The following is a 21,776-nucleotide window of genomic DNA, read 5'->3' on the forward strand; positions in this document are numbered from 1 at the left end:
AGTCTGTGATTCTCATTGGTTTGGTTCTGCTGCTTCCCAGCCAGAGTAAGTACATCAATAAATAAACTGTTGGTTTTTGTTAAAATGCTTGATAAATGTCCTAAAACAAAGGGCATCTATAGATGCATGTTTTATGTAATGTTTAGTTTTATTTTTGTTAGAAGCAAAGAAGAAGTTTTGGCAATAAACAACTAGACAACTGTTATGTTTATATGCCTATTTTATATTTAAGGGGAAATTTGCAGAGGTTGACATGTTTGCTTTGTTTTTTTCTCTCCCAAGATGAAGCCTTGAAGTGTTACTGTGGAGGCATTAAACAGTGCTCAAGTTCTATAGAGACCTGCTATGGATCTGACAGCGTCTGTGCTGGTGTCATCTTTTATGGCCTGCCTGGTGAGTGTCAACTTTCATTAGTGTTGCACTCATTTGAACTATAAGGAAAAAAATGTATCAAAGCTGTGAATGCTATGCTAGAATAAATCTTCTTTTGTTTCTATAGTTGTCAGTTACTTCAAGGGATGCTCAACAACAAGAGACTGTGCAATCATGAATCAACCGGGTATTTCGTCTGCCACCTGTTGCAGGAGTGACCTGTGCAACAGATAAACTGATATCTACCGAACAATTTACTAAGTTATAATATACAGTATTTCTGTATGGATTACAGTATGGGTTGTACATTAAAAAACACAAAACAAAAATAAATCAAAAGAATAAAATTTATTTGTTGGAACATTAGTCTATTATCACCTTGTGATTTTTATTTATTTATTTATTTATTTATTTAAATGTCTAATAAAGTTTAGATTGTGTTGAACTATAAAGGTGGTCATAAAAAATACTTTATATTTTATTTAATGTTTGCTAAGATTTAAGTAAATCCCCATACTATTTCCAAATACCAGCAATGTTTAAAAAAATTTTTTTATTGTACCTTTGAATTGATACACCTTAAAGTTATACACACTTAAATGTTCTTTCAAAAAAGTACCAGAATATGGAAGCAATGGTGTGATATACTGAGAAAGTCACAAAAATAAGAGTTATACTGGGTTAACACTTGTATTCTTGAACAGTATTTTTGCAACAAATGAATAAAAGGTAATAAACGGTAATATTTAGTTTGAAAACAGCATAAGTCCCCATTTAAAAAAAAAGTGTAACAGAGTGGTGTACGCCTATAGTTCCTGTCCGAACAAAAGACTGGAAAGGCACACATCTGAGTAAAAGAAAGAGATTCATTCAGCCAACATTAGAAGAGGTAACAGCTCAGCTGAGCTGCTCCACAGTTTTCTCTTCACTGGATGCAGCTTCAGGGATCTGAAACATCGCGCTGACTATGGAAAGCCAGAAGCTGACTACCTTCATATCTCCAAATGGAAGGTACTGTTTGAAGTGAATCACCAGTGCACCTGAAATTTTCCAAAGAAAGATAGTGGAGACTTTAAAGGTTCTCCATGGTGTTGCAATCTTCATGAATGACATCCTTAGTCATGGACCAATGAGATCAATCAGGTCAGAAACATGATGGCCATGAGGGCTTAGCAACTGCAGGATGAGAGCAAATACTTCAGTATGGTGGTCTGGAATAGCATCACGACTCACACAAACGTTAGACAACTGCATGTTTTGCACAGGAGAACACAAAACAGGGAACTTCTCCTGACTACACCACTCCCTGACTGGCTGTGGATGAAGATTGGCACTGACCTTTGTGAACATGAGAGAGAGAACATCCTCATTATTTCACACTAATATTCCAGATATTTAGAGATGTTACATTTGCACACTAGGGCATACCAGATGAGGTTGTCAGCGACAATGGGCCGCGGTTCATCAGTGACATCCTTAAGGATCTGGCCGGTGAGATGAACTTTAAGCATGCAACCTTCAGCCCCCATAACCCACAGGGCAACGGACTTGAGGAGCACAATCAGCCAAGAGGATACTGAAACAACAAGGCCCACTTTTGGCACTGATGATCTACAGATCCTCACTGCACAGCAGTTCAGACATCCATCCAGCTGAACTGCTGATGCACAGAAAAATCAGGGCAATCTTGCCCACTCTGGCCTATAACCTTTAACCAGAATGGCTAAACCAACAGCCCATCAGGGTGAGAGTTGCAGCAGAGAAGAATACGGGGCCTGCTATTGCAACAGGTGACATGGAGTGAGACACTTGGTACCATTGCAGCCAGGAGATCCCATTCTCTTGAGCATTGCCTGCTGCAGGAGTCCCAGGCAACATCAGCTTAGACATCAACAAGGACACACCTGGAACACAGGAGAGCCCATGATGTTTCTTCCCTGGCCCAAATGTAAACTCAAAGGGACTGTTCCAAACCAGCTCGGGTAGAGCTGTTAAGCCTATGAGACTTGACCTGTGAAAAACATTGTTTTCAGTGACTTAAGTGGTTTGAAGATATTTGTGAAATACTGCTTGTTTTTTTTTTCCAACAAATAAAATAAAAACAAACAAAAAAAAAAAAAAAAAGAGGAAAAGGGTATGCTGTGTTAAGGTGGAAAGACACCTAATTGTGAAAATTATTTTCAAAGATGATACAGTTGTTTTTGGTTAACTAAGTTGTGTTTAATTTCTGTTCTTAATTACTGACAGGGGCTGTTACGACCCCTCAATAGTCTTGGGGTGAGAGGGAAAGTAACAAATAGTGTTGGAGTCCAACTCTTAAAATAAGAGATAGTTATTTACAATAATAACAAAAGAAATATACAAACCAAAGGAGAGTGCCAACAACAAACAATGCCAAAAAAAAAGGAAGGCACTATAACAACTGTCAATGAAACAAAAACTCCGACCAAGAAGTTGTAAATAATAACAAAACAACTTAAAGTGTCCTGAAAGTCAGGTAATACTCAAACTGGCTATTAAGCAACTAAAAGGAGCTTAACAAACAAAAGGAAAATACTCTAACTGGAGGCAAAACCGCACTCAAACCAACAAGATCAAGTCAAACAAATACCAATGTTCACAAACCCCACAGGGCAACAAAGTTCTCCACAAGGCACTCGCAGGTGCTGTCAATAAACATGAATCCTGTTCGGGGCCGAGGAAGAGGGGAGCCATAGCCGTCCAATCCCAGTGGAGAGGAGAGGAGCAGCAACTGAAGATATCTTGGCCAAACACCTGCAAGCAACCGCACACTCAAATTTACATACTCAGACACAGGCTGACAAGCTTGGGCCGTAACAGGGGCAAAATTCAAAAAGGGGAAAATGTCATGCATGTGTTTTGCACAGGTGTTTTATGACAGTAAAGTGGACAGGTGTAAGGAAAACTCCAATAAAGAGCCTGTGTTGGAACAGCAGTAATCTCTCCTTATTTCATCACAGTTTATTTATTGTTTGTATTGTTTAGCTCTTATTTAGTGTTATTGTTTAACATTTTTAACTTCAGTGTTTTCCGCATGGGGATCCTTCGTGCAGGCTATGCCTGCTCGGTCTGCAGGGTCATTGCCATTGGAATCACCTTCATCTAGGTGGCTGGGGGTCCTGCACCGCAGCCCTATGTCTGTGGATTAAAGCTATCCGGATTTGGGAATCCCATTTTTCTGGATGGAGGATCACGTAATCCACCTTACTTTTATCCCAGTTGTTCAAAGCAACATTGGATTGGATCACCCTGATCCAGAATCCCGTTTTTCAGGATTACCAAATCCAGATTTTCAGCATTTAAAACAATGGGGACTTCTGGCTATGTGAAGAACAACAGGCAAAAGAGCTGGTATGGGGTCACTTTAATTACTTTCACTTTGCTACAACATACAGGAAATCAAGAACATCCAGTTCTTTGTATAATTTTATGACTTCTCATTGGAGCCACAACAAATATAAAAGTAATCCGTTAACAACTACTTTGAGGATATCTTGGGAACGTATTAAATAAAAGACTCTCTGTGACAATGTTAATTACACACCAGAGCCCAGCTGTGAGGAACCAGACCAACTTGGCATTCTGTCAGAATGAGGGACTAACTGGACCTGTAGTAAAAGATGCAGTTATTAGACGTTATTCGTGACAGGTTCTTCCCTGAATATGCAGCGATGATTTTCAGGAAAATGGATTATTATATTTGTTTTTGTTGTTGACATTTGCTTCGGGGTTTATTTCATGTGGACGAGTTAATGTTATGTTTATGGTTGCTGTACTATGCTGACAGGCTTAAGAGGTAGCCTATACCTATCTTCTTTATCCCTATAATGGTTAAACAAGTCAGGTGCAACATATAAATACACTGACTAAAAAGATACTATTATTTGCTCAAATCTGAGGTTTTACTACAGTTTCCTCCTGAAATTTGCCTTGTAATCTTATCCTCTGCTTTGGATCAGGAAAATCCTGTTTTCTTGGATCAAAGCTATCCGGAGCCTACTTGGAAGTTTTGAACAACCCGGGTTTTATCCGGATAACAATCAGGATTAGATTACATGATCCAATCCAATTTCAGAATCTGGTTTTCCCTTTTGAACAACCCAAGATTTGATCCTGTCCGAACAACCGGCCCATAGTGTCTTGCATGCAATTAAAACCAAATTAAACTGAATGAAAACACATGCAATAAATACAAATAATACCATGTCAAAACTGAGTCATAAAAGAGAACCTCTGACAAATAAAAACATTTAATAAAAACCACAATGATCACTTCAACCCCCTACAGTATTCTCTTTATTTGATTAATGCCTGGACCAGAACCTGAAAACTATCTTAGAATCAGTACTGTTGTTTTTGGGAAATGCATGTGTCGTTACAGCTTGTGAGAGTAAGTATGAACAAACATAGATAAGATCAACTTGCACCTAAATGACGGTAATAAGGTGTGAAACAGCTCCTGATCGGAAACAGGTAGAAAGGGTGTGATGACCTCAATATGTGTGGCTTTACTTCCTGATGTTTTGTTTTACTTTACAGATCTGTTCATACAGGGCAATGAAAATGTTTTCTGCATAATCACACCAAGCAAATAGCACAAACAAAGTCAGTCAATAGTTTTGTTTTGATAAAACAATCGAAATTACTTCACATATATTTTTGGAATTGGATCATCAGTGGGAGTGTACCTTTTCCCGACATGTCTGGTCTTGTCAAGTCTGGAAATGACAAACCGACAAAGTATTTAAAGTTAATGATAAACTCACATTTCTTTGGTTGTGAAACAAGATGAAAATAAAAGGAAGCTGCAAACTGAATGGAAGACATTTAGTATTTCACACTTCAGAAGAATAACTTGACAGGTGAGATGTGTTAAGAGAATTTTGCTCCTTCTTTTGCTGCAATAATGTGTGTGATCTTCTAATATTTGTCCATTTTATTTTTCTAACAGACATTGGTGTAAAGAGACACAAATCTCAAAAATGAAGACTGTGATTCTTGCTTTTTTGGTCTTGTTGCTCATCAGCCAAAGTAAGTAAATCTGCAAATCGGCTACTTATGTATAAATATCTGTAGGTTACATGTCATTTAATACAGATTCACAAAACACTCAGCCATAAATTTAGACATTCTTTTATCTATTTTGTGTTTCAGAACTAAATTTGTGTCAGTAAATAATTTTTTCTGATTGTCTTCTTAGATGAAGCCTTGAGGTGCAAATGTGAGGGCACCACAATTAAGTGTCCAAGTCCCATAGAGGAATGCAATGGTCCTGATGGCGTCTGCATTGGTGTCGCCTTTTTACAAGTACCAGGTGACTATGAGCCTCCTTCATTATCATTGTTTATTGAATGTTTAATGTGCTTTAATCTTTTTTTAAGTACAGAAACTGTATGAAAGTAAATTCTCTCTATTTTGCCACAGGTGCTTACTTTAAGCGCTGCACAACTTCAAGAGCCTGCTCTCTCTTGAATCGACCAGGTGTTACATATGCCAGATGCTGCAGGACTGACCTGTGCAACTGATCATCCAATTATCAAGCAAATGATCAGATTATGATTAATGCGAAAGACACTGTCACCTGTTGTTTTACAATAAAATTCTTCTTATTGAAACTTTTCTCCAACTATGTGTTCTGGTCATTATCAGTCTTTTGTTGTGACAAATGTCTACAGGGATGCTGTGTTCCACATGGTTGTAGCTGTTTTAGAAATGTGTTGAAAGCCTGCTGTGAAAGTTATAAAATTATCATCACGTAATCTTCTGCATAGAGAAACAGAATTCTATTTTCTGTATCCAAAGGTAAATTGTCAAAAAAGTATCCAGCAAAATACAGAAATGGTCCTTTCAGAGTACCTTTGTTTCATTTCAAGGGTACAAAATCATAATAAATTATCACTGAGGACTATAGATATATAACTGCACCTCCAATAATCTAGACTTTGGTTTAATCAAATTGTTGGGTTGAACTCTTGTTGGCGCATTCAGATCTTGTATTTAATATTCTAACTTAACAGCAGCATAATGTTAATGTACAGTAAGTTTGTTTATTTGGTGTAATTGAGTGTAATTGATGCTTTCACTTGCCTAGGTCCTCTTCATTTGGCTTCTTTAGTATGTTTTCCCCCTAGTTTCACTGATAATCATTGTTTAGAATTCCTGAACCCCTTCTTTATTATTTGTTAGAAAAGGCCACATTAGGGTGGTTCATCATGTTGCAAACTTTTCACATGCCACAACAGCAATGATGTTTTCTCAGTCTTAAAACCCTCTTCAAAAGCCAACATAGTGGTGACAAGTTTCCATGTGAGAAAAACCCAGGTGACCATTTTAAAGTTAATAATAAACTTTTTTTTTTCTTTTAAGTGCTGAACATCAACACGACTATAAAAGGAAGGTAGTGTTCTTATGAAGGTAAAAATGTGCCAAAATGAACAAACTTGTAGATTTGATGTGAAAACTTGTAGAACACGAACACGAAGTAATCGCTAAGTTGAGGTTGTAAAGCAAAATGAACACTTGAAAAGAAATTTAATTACAAGTAAACTATGGAAGATAATTTGTCAGATGGACTATTTTTTCTCGGTAACTTCAAATTCAGTTCACATGTGTGTGAGTTTTCTTTACAGCAGAAAATTTTGACATACAAGTTCAGATTTTTGATGCGCAACTTCTCACATTGTATTCTACAAGTTTTCACATCAAATCTACAAGTTTGTTCATTTTGGCACATTTTTACCTTCATATGTTCTTACTGACACTCATTTAAGATTTCAGAAGGATAATTAACCAGGTGAGATCTATTTGCATATTGTTAGGAATGCAATCCACACTTTCAGTTGACAGAGTTATTTTTGTGGTCCCCCCCCCTTTTTTTTTTCTTTTTTCAATAGTGACTGGGGTGTAGAGGTGACAAATTACGAAAACATGAAGCCTGTTATTGTTGCTGTTTTGGTGTTGTTGCTCTTCAGCCAGAGTGAGTAAACCTGCAGACCTGCTGTCTGTTTATATAAAATGTTTGTCCTGTGTTGTCTTTTTGAAAACCTAATTTTCCAGAAAGTTGGAAATTTTATTAAATGCAATCTAAATTGCTATTTGTTTTTTCATTTTCTACTATTTAAAGGACACATGTTGAAAGAAAATTATTTATGTTCTCTTCACTGGTAAGCCACATAGTGTACTAATCATAAATATATTGCCAACAACATCAATTTAAGAAAGAAAAATGTCTGAAAAGTAGCTAAAAAAGACATAAAAAGGGAAACTACAGGTAGTGTAGTAGACAAAACATGAATGTAAAAAACTCATTGTGTTATGTATTGTGTTAATTTTTTTTTTCTTTTTTTTTTTCTGTCTTTAAGATGAAGCCTTGCGGTGTCACTGTGGAGGCAGAAATCAGTGTTCAGGTCCTGTAGACTTCTGCTATGGCCCTACCAGCGTCTGTATGCATGCCGTCTTTCGGAACGTACCTGGTGAGTATGGGCCTCCTTCAGTAACCTGTTTTGTAAATCACAAGGAAAATACTGCATTACCTGTGCTTAAAATGAAATATCTAATTGGTAATTCAGCATTTTTTTTTTCTTTGTTCCACAGGAGGATATTATATTAAAGGCTGCTCAACATTAAACATCTGTAAGTTCTATGACAGACCCGGTATTACTGTCACTTGCTGTGATACTGACCTCTGCAACTGAAACAAATATCTGGCTGATAAAACGATAATTTAATGCAATAAATTGTGTAGGGTTGCAATAAAAATCAACCTTTGGCTTAAATTTGTGATTTTTTCAATTCCTTTTAAAACACTACATTACTCAATTTATGTAAAAAAGTTTTGAGTAAAGTCTTGTTTTAGCACTATGTTGTTTTGAAGCACAAAACCATGATCTATATTTTATCTTCCCATTGCATCATCATGTGTCAAAATGACCCCATTAAGGAAAAGCTCTCATTTATTTGTTGTAATCACAAAAACAGGGTTGATATTTGTCACTGAAGGAAGAAGTTTTTCTGTTTTTTGACATTTCATCTTAGAAATTGTTTCATACATTCCATCATTCAAAGATATCTTTAGAGCATATCCAGTGTGTAGCACAGTGTAAGCAATATGCACCTCAATAAAAAAAGGTTTAATTTGACTTAAATTTACATTGTAAAATACAAGAACAGTACTTATACAGTATCATTTAGATCCATCAGATGGGTAAATTCTGACAATGACTTTCTGTCTGCTGGAATAAGCTGACCTTTGCCACTACAGACAGGTATGTTTATGTTTACACTTTGCAGATGTTTTATGCTGGAAAAATAGTGTCCCATCTTAATTAATCAAACCATATGTGGCGCATAATAAGGGTTGTTTTTTTTCCCCCAATCATAAATCAATCTGTGCATTCTTGTTAAGATTTCTGATTGTTACTAGGCCTCTACACTTCCATTTCCACTTCTTCTTCCCCTTCACTGGGACATTGAGATAAATACCTGTTATTCAGTAGACTGTAGTTAAAGTTCACTTGTTCCGCAATAACTGGTGTACTGTACACTTATAAAGTAGGAGGATGCCACAGTGGATTTAGACTATTAATCTCAGCATTGTTGATCAGCAGGGATAAACAACTGGAGGAGAAACTTATGTACAATAACTACATGGACTTAGTTGATAAGATGGTTTTATACACCAACATGTGCACTGGATTTATTGGTCATGTCAGTATTTTGATTTCCAAGTCAAACTTTATCAATGTCCTCCACTTTCTTGCCGTGTCAAGATCCAACAGCATATTTCTTTGTTTTCCACCTCTGCCAGCTCTTAGAAGTGTGTGAGGTACAGACGTCTGACTGTGTGAACACCTGGATAAGCACGCCAAGACTTGAGCATGGTTCAAATTTCCAGCAGATTTGCAGTATTTATAATGCTGCCAGGCTGGTTTTATGCCTTCTGAATTCTGTCACAGATTATGCTTTCATGAGTTCCACATTACTGACTTATTGAATTGAAGCATGCACTAGACGAGCTTATTAAATCTGCATTAGCATGTTCTTCAATGGGGGACAGTGTCAGGAACTAATTTGTTTCTCATTTAAATGAAGTAAAACATTTGTAGTTTCCCACGTCAGCATGAGTTCAACCTTGATCAACCTTGTGGTTTTTGAAGACGGCTGTGAGCACTCAATTACACCTGCATTTATTTAGTCGCTTCTACCCAGCTTATACTGATATTGTGTGAAACAGATTAAACCAGGATGTTCTAACAAAGTTGAGTCAAACACAGCTTTATTCTCTTACCCTGGATTACTGAATTCTACTTTTGTGAAACAACCTTTATGAAAGTGGTTGTATCATTCCTCCTACTAAACTATTCCTTTTGCAAAAGCAAGGGCAAGGCAGGTCTATTATTATATACACTTTACATAAGATATTAAAAACGTTACAGCAAGGTGCAAAACAAACATTAAATAGAATTAAATAAACTGAATAAGGGAAACTATATAGTAACAGAACAAGATAGAAACAGACCACAAAATACATACAGTAAGGTACAAGCTTATTTTTCGTTGGTTACAAAAGCAGTATTTTAGTAAAACTTAAAGATAACATGCCAAGAAATAAACTTGATAAAATTAACTTTCAGATTTTTTAAAAAAGAAAAAATTATTTCAGGAAAGGACTTACTTAAGTGTAAATCATTATTTTAAAGAGCATTAGTTAATACTTATTAGGGGCTGAAAATGCTCCACTTTACAATACCATTGCGCCACCATGTGGTAAATAATGTATTTTATTTAGGAAAGAATTTTTTTAGAAGATAGTGTTCAATTGTTTTTCAATTATTTAAGCAACAGCATAAAATATAATAAGCAAAAATACAATAGATTAATATTTAGAGTGAAAAAAACAAACAAACATAGTAAAGTTATGGTAAATATTTGAATGAAGTAGATGTCCTAACAGTGAGCTCCTCTGTATTTAATGTGATCAGATCCAAGAATATTTAAACAGCACATTCAAATATAAAATTTAAACATGCAAAGAAACTGATATTAAAATAAATGTAGTCAATTTTAAAAAAGAAATAAAAAAAAAACTATTTACATATACATGTAAAATTTATGTTTGATAATGTCAAAGAAAACAACAGAGAAAAAACTTATTAATTGAGGTTTGGCAAATATTGGCCAATAAATTAATCTTAAATGTGATACTGAGAATTTCCAATGATGAAAATAAAATAGTTATAATATAAACACACAAAAAATATATATGATAATCAACCAAACAATTAAGCGTAAAGATAACAGATATTGGAAAAGAGAAACACATTTTATTTTTTACTTTTTATGTTTCATTATCAGAAAATATTTATAAGAAAATTTAATATTTCTCTTTTATGGATTTAATAAAAGCTTTGTTAGAATGGAATAAAACGAATAGGCTTTATTATTATTGTACAAATTAATGACATTGCAGTGGTCTACTAACAATCGTGCACTCTTATAAAAGCACTTTGAGAAAAGGTAATTAAAGAAAAAAGAAAATGCATTAAAATCACAGAAGCAATACATGCAAAAAAAATGGAAATTTACACAATCACAAATAAATAACTGCTGATGGCATACGAGTGGCCTAAATGGCAGCAGCAAACAGATGCTTGAGTAAGGTTACTGACCAGTTTTATTGCCTAGAAGGGGTAGGATAGCTGCTGCATGGTTAATGTTTATTTACAGTCTGTAAAAATGGGGTTGAAACTGTTTGCGACCCTGGAAGTGTGAGGTCTGATTGACCTGAAGCACCGTCCAGACAGCAATAAGTCGAACAGGTAATTTGAGGGATGTAAAGGGTCACCAGTGATGGATTTGACTCTGCTGAGGCAACGGGAATATAGCATCCAGGGAAGGCAGGGGGCAGCCAGAGATTTTTTGGGCCATGTCTATGATCATGTGCACTCTCTTCCTGTCCTTAAGATGCCTGGGTACCACACCCTTAAATAGTATGTTATTATGCTCTCCACTGAGGAGTGATAGAAGGCCAGCAGCAGCTTTATGTCCAATTTGTTTTTCCTCAGGATGAGCAGGAAGTGCAGCCACTGCTGAGTCTTCTTCACTGAGGCCGTAATGTGTTTAGACCAGGAGAGTTCTGCAGAGATGTGAGTCTCCAGAAACCTGAAGGAAGAAACAGAATGTGGATAATCCATTAAAGAAAAAGGGGAGGTGGTCCTGTCTGTTCTTCCTGAAGTCCAATGTGAGTTCTTTGGTTTGACCGATATTCAGTGTTCTTCAAGCACCACAAGCAGACACCACCTTGCCGTATGCCGTCTCATTCTTGTCTCTCGAGCCCAACGACAGTGGTATCATCATATTTATTCATTTAAATTCAATTAACATAATTTTGTTTCTTTCTAAACTGTGGACCGTTTTTATCTAGCACGTAGTATGACGTTACTTGCAATCAAAGAAGCGCAAATAAGGGTTAGTGATTCTAAAAACTTGTGTTTCTGAACACAAAACTTACAGTGGGGACATGGGCTACCTCCAAAGGCTGTTAACGTGGCTGCGCTCCTCTCATTTGATTGGTTAATGTAATACGTCACATGATGAACAAATCCAGGAAGTGTTTTTGGTACGCAAAGCGGAAGCATAAAATTTGCTGAACCTGAAAGTGTTTTAGGATAAAACCAGCAAACAGCGGTAAAGTGAAATAAGATTGTCATCATTTTGTATCTGTTGTGTAGAGTTGATGTTGTTTGTCTTTGTTGGTATAGGCCTCAGGATTTCTTTTCTTTTGTTTCTTGGTAGTAATATTTCGCGTTAGCCAACAATAGCATTGCTAACTCTTCCAGTCGTTATTAGAGAATAGGTTTAGCCCCGGAGCTAATTTTCTAGTGTTGTGTTTATCCGCTCAGACGATCAAACTGAAAAAAGTAAGTTAGGTTGGTTTTGTGATCAGTTTGTTTTGAATATAATGCTTTTGTGTTTAAGATAAAAAGTAAATAATGTAAAAAAAAAAAAAAAAAAGGGAAGAAAAAAAAAAACCTAGGCTTTGTTTAGTGTGATGTTCACACCACAAAGATGTCAGTTTTCAGCTGCTAAGATTATTTCAAAAAGCTATAAAAGATGTCCAGTTCCTCTGTTGTTTTGTCAGGTACTCAGATATTTAAGTAACATAACTATATCCAATGTCATGTCATCACCGATGACAGTAAATAGTTGTGGTTTCGATGTTGATAATGGGCTCCTGTAGTACAAATATTTAATAAACAGTGTTTCCAAATTACTTTAAACATATTATTTCTATATGGCATTTTATGTTCCTGATTAGCACACACATACACACACGCATAAAATACATCTACACATTGTCTAAAATGATTGTTTGTTTTTCCTCCTCACTGTTACCTAGCATTTTATAGATTAGAGATTGATTTAGTAATACTCAAAGAAATCAGTAATTAAAAACTTTAACTCTGTTTGCTGGTTTTATTAATAGTATAAGTCGGTAATAGTTGCTTTGGATATTGAAATATTAAATGTGTGAGCACAGATTGACAACATAGACAACTGTGGTTAGGACGAAAACATTTAGTCCCCTAATTTTTATCTTCTTGCTTTTCAAGGGACACTCTACTGCTGCTCCATCCATCTGGTTTGGCAAAGTGTGATCACTGACCTTTCTTAGCACCGGTGCCTGTGTTTCCTGACTCGGCTGCTGTACTTACATATCGTCGACCTGTAGTTTTGCACCATCTCAGGCCGCCTCATCCATAACAGTCCCTATCTATCAATGGCTGGGCGTGGTGGTGGTGCAAACAGGCCTAATGGAGCTGGAGCAGCAAACAAAATCTGCCAGTTCAAACTGGTACTGCTGGGGGAGTCGGCAGTGGGCAAATCCAGCTTAGTGCTGCGCTTTGTCAAAGGCCAGTTTCATGAATTCCAGGAGAGTACCATTGGAGGTATGAATTTGTAATGGGTCTCTCAGTCTTTAAAAATCTGAATATTCTTTTAAAGCTTTGTTCAGATCAGTGGGTAGATTATCTTTCTGTGTACATAAAGGCTAGATTGTGGTTCTGTTGTGATTCCCCAAACAGTATTTATTTGTTGTATATATTGCATGTAATGTATTTTCTTCTAACAAAATCAGCCAGTGTTCCCAAGATGTTAAATATTGTTTAAAACAGCTGTATTGTAACATTGCCTAAATAACACTGCTCATATTTAGCAACAGTTTTTTTTTTTTTTTTTTTTTTTTTTTTTGTTAGTTTGCGTTTATTTTGATCATTTTAAACAATATTTAGTAAAAAATACTGTTAGACTTTGATTAGATTTTGTGTGGCTTGGATAGAAAATGAACCTCTAAACTTTTAGATCCTTTAATGAGCTTTTTAATATATTTTTTCTTTTTAAAAAATCCACACTTTTAGCTTATTTGAAAAGTTCTGACATTCCCAGATTTGGTCAAATGAGGCTGTGGTGTTAAGCATGACCAAGCTAGTCTGACCCTCAAGCATGAATAATGAGATAAAAAAATCAATGATCAAAATCACTGATGTGCATCACTCTTTTCTCTTCAGCTGCCTTCCTTACACAGACTGTCTGTCTGGATGACACCACTGTGAAGTTTGAGATCTGGGACACCGCAGGTCAAGAGCGCTACCACAGCCTGGCTCCTATGTACTACAGAGGTGCTCAAGCAGCCATTGTGGTCTATGACATCACCAACACAGTAAGTTTCACCTTCAGGGTAATGCATTATCATGTTTAAAGCACTTGCTGTTGTTGTCAATACTTTTGTTTTACTCATTTAGTTGCAATGACATGCTACTTAAAGTGCAGTTGAAGTAGAAATATGTTTAAGATGTTATCTGAGGATGAAAAATACTTCGAGTTCCGGTTCTGTATTTCAAAGTGTAAGTACCTCTTGTCTAAAATTAGACCTCGATGAGTGTTGTGGCCTTTAGTGGCCATGCTGTCAAGTGACAATAATCAAAACTAATTACAATAACGATAAAATTTGTTGTTTTTAGGACACTTTTGCACGTGCAAAGAACTGGGTGAAGGAGCTACAGAGACAGGCCAGTCCTAACATAGTGATTGCTCTGGCAGGCAACAAGGCAGATATTGCAAATAAAAGAGCTGTTGAGCTTCAGGTACGATGATGATGATGTCATAATGTGATTCCCTTTAATGTCTAAAAGATGGTCATATTATTATTTATTTATTAATTTCATCATAACATTACATTAAACTGTTTTTCATGAGTAAGTATTGTTCACAGGAAGCACAAGCGTATGCTGACGACAACAGTCTGCTCTTCATGGAAACCTCCGCAAAGACTGCTATGAATGTCAATGAAATTTTTATGGCTATTGGTAAGAAAATTCACTCCTCACCGCTCCAGTAGATCATATTTATAGTATGTCAATAAATAAGTGACACATTTCCTGAACAGAACCCAACAGGAACTGCACATGCTTTGGTGTTAGTTGCATTTATTTGAACAAGTGGAGAATATAAAGTCTACGCAGCAGAAGAACAAAACATAAGCATATTTAAGTTAGAGTTATACAGCAAATATAGGTTAAAAGTGCAGACTCTAAGGTTTAATCACATTCAAATTGGATGAAGAGTTGCAGCTCAGGCGTATTCCCCTCTACATATTTGGATTCCAAGTGTGGTCTTTACATTTAGAAGCTGTTAATGTGAATCCACAGCCCATCAGTGCAAAAGAAATAGGTCATCAGTATTCTTTAAAGATGTGCAAGATGGTTCAGTTATAAAGTTTAAATCACTCAAGGGCTTAACAGGGTTTTGTAGCCACAATGTGTTTGTGTTTTGCACATGTACTGTATGTTATGTCATGTTGCTGCCACTTGGGGGCAGTTTGAAAAGTTTGCTCTTGGCTGTGTTCCTGAAACCGCTCCATTGTGAAGAGGAATATCCTGAGAAATTAAAGCTGCAATCTTCAGTACATGGTCATATTTATCATAACTGCAACTTGAATATGGTTTCGTGAACAGCTGAAATACATTGCCATAGTAAATATGGAGCTTACTGTGCATATTTCATACCAAAGCAACATTAAAGTAAAGCTGCTTTATCTAAAAGCTGAAAATTTTTAAGTATCATGAGTTTTTTTTTTTTTTCTTTTTTCCAAACAATTACATTTGAAGGATTTGCGGTTTAGTTTTACACCGTTAGCAGATGAAATTTTTAATAAATATACACATTCCCAAGCCTTAAAACCAGCTAACAACCTGCTAGTATCCATACTCTGCCCAAGCTCATTGTGTTGTCAGTGGATCTGAATTGGAATCTTTAACCCAAAATCATCTACTCGCCTCTACTTTTTGGAGATTTCATTGTACAGTTAATTGTGTTTGATAAAAAGAAAAATAGTTTGTGCAACATAAGATGTATTTTATCACTGAAAATGTTCTATATTTCAATGTCTGTTCCTGCAGCAAAGAAGCTACCAAAGAATGATACTCAGGCCGGTACTGGACCAGGGGGGCGGACGAGGACAGGAGTGGATCTACAAGAAGCCACCCCTCAGGGTCGCAGCACTGGCTGCTGCGGCGGCCATTAGCAAATACACAACGATGAACTTAGCGAATGAGCTTTGAGCATAAGAACAGCACGTAGCTAAAGCCCAGAGAGGCAGGAGAGGGCAGAGCCATTCACCCCTCCTGCACTTAAACTGAGATTACAGATGAGATTATCTGGATCCTCTTTGATTAAAGGAACTTTTTTTTAAAAAAATAAAATCATAAGCTAGAGGGAACTCCTAGCATCCCTCACTACTTCTCTTCTGTCTTTCCCCTGTTTGTCTGTCTACCTCCCATTTCATCTTCAGCCTCTGTCTCAGCTGATTATTAACTGTCTGAATTTACTTTTGTGAAGCGTGATGCTGAGGTTGTTTGCTATTATCTCTTTGAGCATGTGTGTATGTTTTAAATGTGTGTCTGTCTGTATATAGTATATACAGCATACAATATATATTTATACATGCACACACATGTTTTCTACTCATGTAATTTTCCTCTACTTTAGTGTTTATGGAAACTATAAATATCCCAATATTGTTATTGCTGAAATTGCAAATGACATTTTTCTTCTTTTTTGTCATTTTGCAGTTTAGATCATTTACACCTGGTTTAACATGTGATAATACATCTGCATAGCTGGGGGTTGGCATAGTGCCTCCCAAGTCCTGAAAAAAAGTGCTACTTGTGGATATTATTGAATTTATTTTAGTGTTTCCAAGTGAAGACTTTTTATTTCTGCTAAACGTGTGAAGCTTGCAGTGCGGCTTTGTTTGGCTTGGACAATAAATACGGCCAGATTGTGCCGACTGACTTAATTTACATCTAACTGCGATCCAGTCGTGGAAATTGTTGCGACCTGGATGATAGCAATCCTAGTGCATGGATTTACACTCACGGTTTTTCCTAATTTTTCCTTCTCCAAGGAATAAAGAAACATCACATTTTATGCCAGGTGTAAAGGAGGTATTTGCTATTCCTGGGAAGGATCCAGATGAGACGCAGGCTGAAAAACTTTGCCTGTTGAAGCGCGTCATGATTTGATAGTCCACACATCTGAAGATGTTTCTGAAATGTGCAACAAATACAGTTGTTTTCATTCATTGTGTATTGATATCTGTAACACCAGAGTTTTAAGTCTTTTTTTAAAAGAAATGTGAAATAACTTGTAAATCTAAAGTAATAAATAACATGCAAGACTACTGTTGTTTTGAGCTGTTTTGCTGTGTTGACATATAAGAGCATTTCATGCGAACCATCTCTAGGGTTTACAGAAAATGGTCTGAAAAAGACTAAATATGTAGTGAGCAACAGATGTTTAGACAAAAATGCCTTGTTGATGGCAGGTGAATGGCCAGACTATTTGGAAATGACAGAAAGGCAACAATAACTCAAATAACGTACTTGTTACAAGGTAAGAATATTATCTCTGAACATACAACACATCAAACCTTGAGGCATATGGGCTACATTAGCAGAAGAAGTTGCCTGATGTGATGAGTCATGGTATATTTACATGGTAGGGTCAGAATTTTGCTTAACCTAAAAGCATGAATCAATCCTGCCTTGTATCAACAGTTCGGGTTGCTGCTGGTGTGGTGGCTTGTTAAAAATATTCTACACAAGAATGAGGTTGGAAGACAATTTCAAGGATTTTTATTATTATTTCTGCCCTGATAAGTTACAAAAATAGAGAATACAAAAATGTTAATGTTGTAAACCTTACATATTTTCTTTTGACATATCAAACATGCGTTTTACAATTTTCTCATCTATTAGTGTAAGTCTGAGATGGTCTTGTGGGATGTTTATGGGTCTCTGGCTGCACTTTGCTCATATCTACACAAGATGGCAGCACTAGACTTGAGTCATGATACAAAGACATCTCAATAATTTAGATTTACAAAAGATAAAGTATATATTCAGCTGAAACAAGTATGCAATTAAATGCCTATTCAAGTATCATGAAATAATGACCAACAATTTTGATAAACCATTATGTATTCAATACATTTTTCTTGCAAGGTCGTGATGTTAAAGTGAAGGAAATGAGAAACTACCATTAGTGATTGCATTTGTATTTTAAGTCACCATTGAAAGTATAACAATATGTAGACTGCCAAACACAAGGAAAGGTGTAGTTCAGGCAGTCTTGCAGATGAATGACACAGTAGCGTTGCTTCACTTGATTTTAACCCATTACCCCACATCTCATCTTAAAACACTTTTTCACTCAGGTTTAATTCAGTAGTTCACCTATTGCTCATCAGAGGCCTTTCAGTGGAGCCATTTGAAGATCTTAAAGGTTTAAAAATTGGCTGGAGAAATTTGCAGTGCATTAACAGTGCTTCAGCTGGTCTCACAGCAATATTAGATATAAAAAATTAATACGATCTGTGTCATTTATGTATAGTGCACTGAGCTTGAACATATGCAGTTTAGTCCACAAATACAATAAAGTGTAGCGTAAAAAGTTAAAGAAAAACACTGAACTAAATTTATGGGGTTTTTTTAGGTTTTAGTTTGCGGTGTTTTTTTTTTTTTGTTGTTGATTTTGTTTGTTTTTTTTTATCTGTATTATCTCAATGACACCTTATGACAACAATACAATTAAATGTTCATGGAATCTATGGTTACAGACCTAAACTATGTTAGCATAGCATTTAACACTGAATTTTTAATGTTTTGGCTGCATGATACTGGGAAATGCGCCATTTCTATATCATTGTTAAATACTATAATGAAGTGACTTTAGCATTGTGTCAAGCTCAACATTTCTGTGAGTGAAACAGGACCAATGGTGTAAACTGAGAAACAGATTTGGAGGTTTTCCTGACAGGACGTGTTGATAAAAGATGGAAGAATTATTGTGTATGCACACATCAATTTAATGCCAAAGTTAGCTTAATATACATGGGGATTTTTCATGTGAAAATAATAAATCTTTTCAAAGTTGAGTGACTTTGAGAACAGAAGGTGCCAAACTGTGCCTGAATGGTCATTTTTTGAGACCTTGCCTGAACTGTCTGTACTAAAACCGCTCTTATTTTGTTCTCACTTGATCAGATTTGATTTGATAACGTTTTAAAGCTACAGCTGCATCATTCCAAAGGGATATTTAAATTCACCCTGAAAGTTTTTTAGTTTATTTTAGACAAGCCTGGAATTTTTTTACATCTGTGCTATGTACTCTCTTCCTTTTACTATGACTCCATATATATTTAAATATACTCTGTAGTTGCAGAACTATACTAATTTCATTATGAGTCTGTAATATTCAAGCAGAGGCCTAAAAATAGGCACGGGGCTAAAAAGGATAGAAATCAGTTTGACTGTCCAATTTATAATCAAGACAAACTGTCTTTCATGGTGCAATATCTCTCAAATGCACCACAAAAGCTAAAAAGTAATTGAAGGCAAACGGGAAACCAGGGTTTTGCAAACATACCTGTGATCTTTGAGATTCTATGAGATTTTGATATGTATGGAGACCTGTGTGGGAACCAGGCATAAAAGAAGGTAATGTCTGGAAACAATGTTCAAATAGATTTTGCGTGATGCAAACCACATGTCATAAGAGAAGTTTCCAATCAGTAAAAATTGTCATTCCTCAGGTGCTTCGTGACTGAAGATGATCTTCACTCTTGTTTCCAGATTAATTGCTGTCTCTTCCACTGAGTAACAGTTTCAAAAGGGATAATCTTCTCTACAGAAACAGTCCTGTTGGACACCGGAACAAAGAAGTTAAATAAAGTATTTCACTTACTTCTTAAATTAACAAATTGAGTTATTTTAACTATCCCAGATTCATCAAAACAAGATATTTGCCTGAAAGGCTTTTATGTTCCCTCACAGATCCAGCAAATGGCTTGAAGTCTGACAGCTGATGGTAAACAAGTTAGAGAAAAAGTATGTTAAATAAATAACAACATCAACCACATTAAAAATTTGTGTAAACTGCCTTTTGAGTGTTGTGACTGTTTATGTGGCTATAATACCAGAAAAGACTGTACATTAAATCATTACAATCATTTGAATACACACACACTTGCTCACACACAGCCTCAGAGAAATGGCCATATTTCTGCCAAAAGCAAACGGGCACTCTGTTCACAGTAAATGATTTCTCATTTGTTGAGCTGTCAGTCAAGATGTGTTCTGTCTAAAAAGAAACTCATTTCATGCTTGGCCTCTGTGAATCATAATGGCGAGAGAGCCGGACTGAAATTGACTGTGTTTAGAGCAGGAGCTTTGCAGAATAATGGAAATGTGGTCTGAAAATAAATGTGCTTTCATTTAGTTCCACTGTTTTCTTGCTTCTCTTGTGTTTCACTGAAACAGGTAATGTGGCTAAATATTTGTGGTTGTCATAACAACAAGAATTTTCTGATTAGCTTTGGTAGCTAAATGTGCTTTTGCTTGACAAACCAGTGGAGCAATTTTATGGCATAGGCCAGTTCAAAGTGAGAAAACATTGGCTCTGATGGATTTCCTCTATCTTTCCGGACAGAGTGAAACGTCATTAAATACCAAGGACATGGGGACACGGTATCTGGATTGCATTCTGTGGAGCAGTTTGAGATTTTTGTTGATAGCGATCGTTTGTGTGATGTGGTACAATAATTTGCTCTTATCTAAAATGAAACATCTAACTGTGCTGCAACTGGATGGTAGCCTGAAGAGGGAGAATATGTGTACATAAAAAGGCAGGTGAAAGTATAGTAATTAAAAATATATATTTTTCTTAGTAATGCCTTTAAGCTGCCTTTTGCTATGTACTAAGCATCCACACTGTATCATGAACTGACATTTGGTGAGTACTGATGGTTTAGATTTAAAACAATAATTGATTTCTTGTTTTGTAGAAGACAAGTTTCCGTTAAAAGGGTGAAAAAACATTAAAAGGCATCAAGACTCAGTTTTCCCAAGTGCTGCATCAACATTAATTACATTAAGTGTCAAGCTCTTATCGTCTTCCCTTTTCTCTTGTTCAGCACCACCTCACTGACAATCAATGGAGCTCTGTGACACTGACCCTGAAGGACGGAGGTGTACAAAGTCATCCACCTCACCCAGGATGCATCATGATCTAACTGAGGCTTAGATTTTTAGAGGTTTTCAGTATCTTTCACTGTTATGTTAAGTCAAGTCTCCTTACTTTCTGAAAATATTTGTGAACAATGTGCAGTTATTCCAGAGTTATGTAACTCTATTTAACAAGTAACATAAAAAGACACTTGATCAAGACTTTTTATATTTTTTTAAATTGATCAGTGACCATACAGAATTTGTTTTTAATAACTTTCTCAAGCCTTGTGTTCAAGGAGACTGTCAGTTTTTGTGATTTTTTTTTTTTATAAACTTTTTCTAAAGAGGCAAACACAGCCTCCTCAATGCTTTTAAAAGGTGTGTGATCTGCTCACACTGTAAACGTCATGTTTGAAAAGGACCTGCAGTCTGACTGCACAACCAACAGGGCCCAAAAGATGAATCGCTAATATCCCAGTAATGCACTTCAGGACTTCTTTCAGTTGATTTTTGTTTTGAACAAACTGGTCAGAAATCCTTTATATAACACAAGTGGTCATAAAGCTACGGCAGATCAGTAGATTATTTACATCCTTTCAAAGGCGTCTTACTGTTTTAGTGTTTGTTAGTTTTTTGTTGTTTTTTTTTTTTTGGTATTTTTATTGTTAAAGTTTTTTTTTCATCATTTAGTCTGATTTAACCTGTTAAGGCCCAAACCATGAAAAAATGGTAAGAAAAGTAAAATTTTTTAAATATGAGGTCTTTATTTGGCCCTTTAGAAAAATGTAACAAAAAATTAACCTTTTTTGGGATGGATAT

At 35.9% G+C, this 21,776-nt stretch overlaps 1 protein-coding gene and 2 long non-coding RNA genes across 4 annotated transcripts; all 3 read left to right on the plus strand.

Annotated features, from left to right (window-relative positions):
* Positions 1-4,968: 4,968 nt before the first annotated feature.
* Positions 4,969-5,987, plus strand: LOC121632672. The gene is made up of 4 exons (XR_006008950.1): positions 4,969-5,255; positions 5,345-5,424; positions 5,594-5,707; positions 5,818-5,987. It is a non-coding gene; the product is annotated as an uncharacterized LOC121632672 (long non-coding RNA).
* A 1,160-nt stretch (positions 5,988-7,147) lies between these two features.
* On the plus strand, positions 7,148-8,106 carry LOC121632671. The gene is made up of 4 exons (XR_006008949.1): positions 7,148-7,186; positions 7,287-7,369; positions 7,755-7,865; positions 7,990-8,106. It is a non-coding gene; the product is annotated as an uncharacterized LOC121632671 (long non-coding RNA).
* A 3,886-nt stretch (positions 8,107-11,992) lies between these two features.
* On the plus strand, positions 11,993-17,131 carry LOC121632771 (ras-related protein Rab-5C-like). Of its 2 annotated transcripts, none has more exons than XM_041974506.1 (6): positions 11,993-12,078; positions 13,005-13,340; positions 13,959-14,110; positions 14,412-14,534; positions 14,663-14,756; positions 15,849-17,131. In XM_041974506.1, exons 2-6 carry the CDS (start codon positions 13,172-13,174, stop codon positions 15,971-15,973), a joined length of 663 nt encoding a protein of 220 aa, XP_041830440.1. In that variant the 5' UTR covers positions 11,993-12,078; positions 13,005-13,171; the 3' UTR covers positions 15,974-17,131. The 2 variants fall into 2 exon arrangements, with proteins under 2 accessions (XP_041830440.1, XP_041830441.1); XM_041974507.1 differs by lacking the exon at positions 11,993-12,078 and adding an exon at positions 12,093-12,315.
* The last annotated feature ends 4,645 nt before the right edge of the window (positions 17,132-21,776 follow it).

Source organism: Melanotaenia boesemani, chromosome 21 (assembly GCF_017639745.1).
Source record: "Melanotaenia boesemani isolate fMelBoe1 chromosome 21, fMelBoe1.pri, whole genome shotgun sequence".
NCBI classification, from domain to species: Eukaryota; Metazoa; Chordata; class Actinopteri; order Atheriniformes; family Melanotaeniidae; genus Melanotaenia; species Melanotaenia boesemani.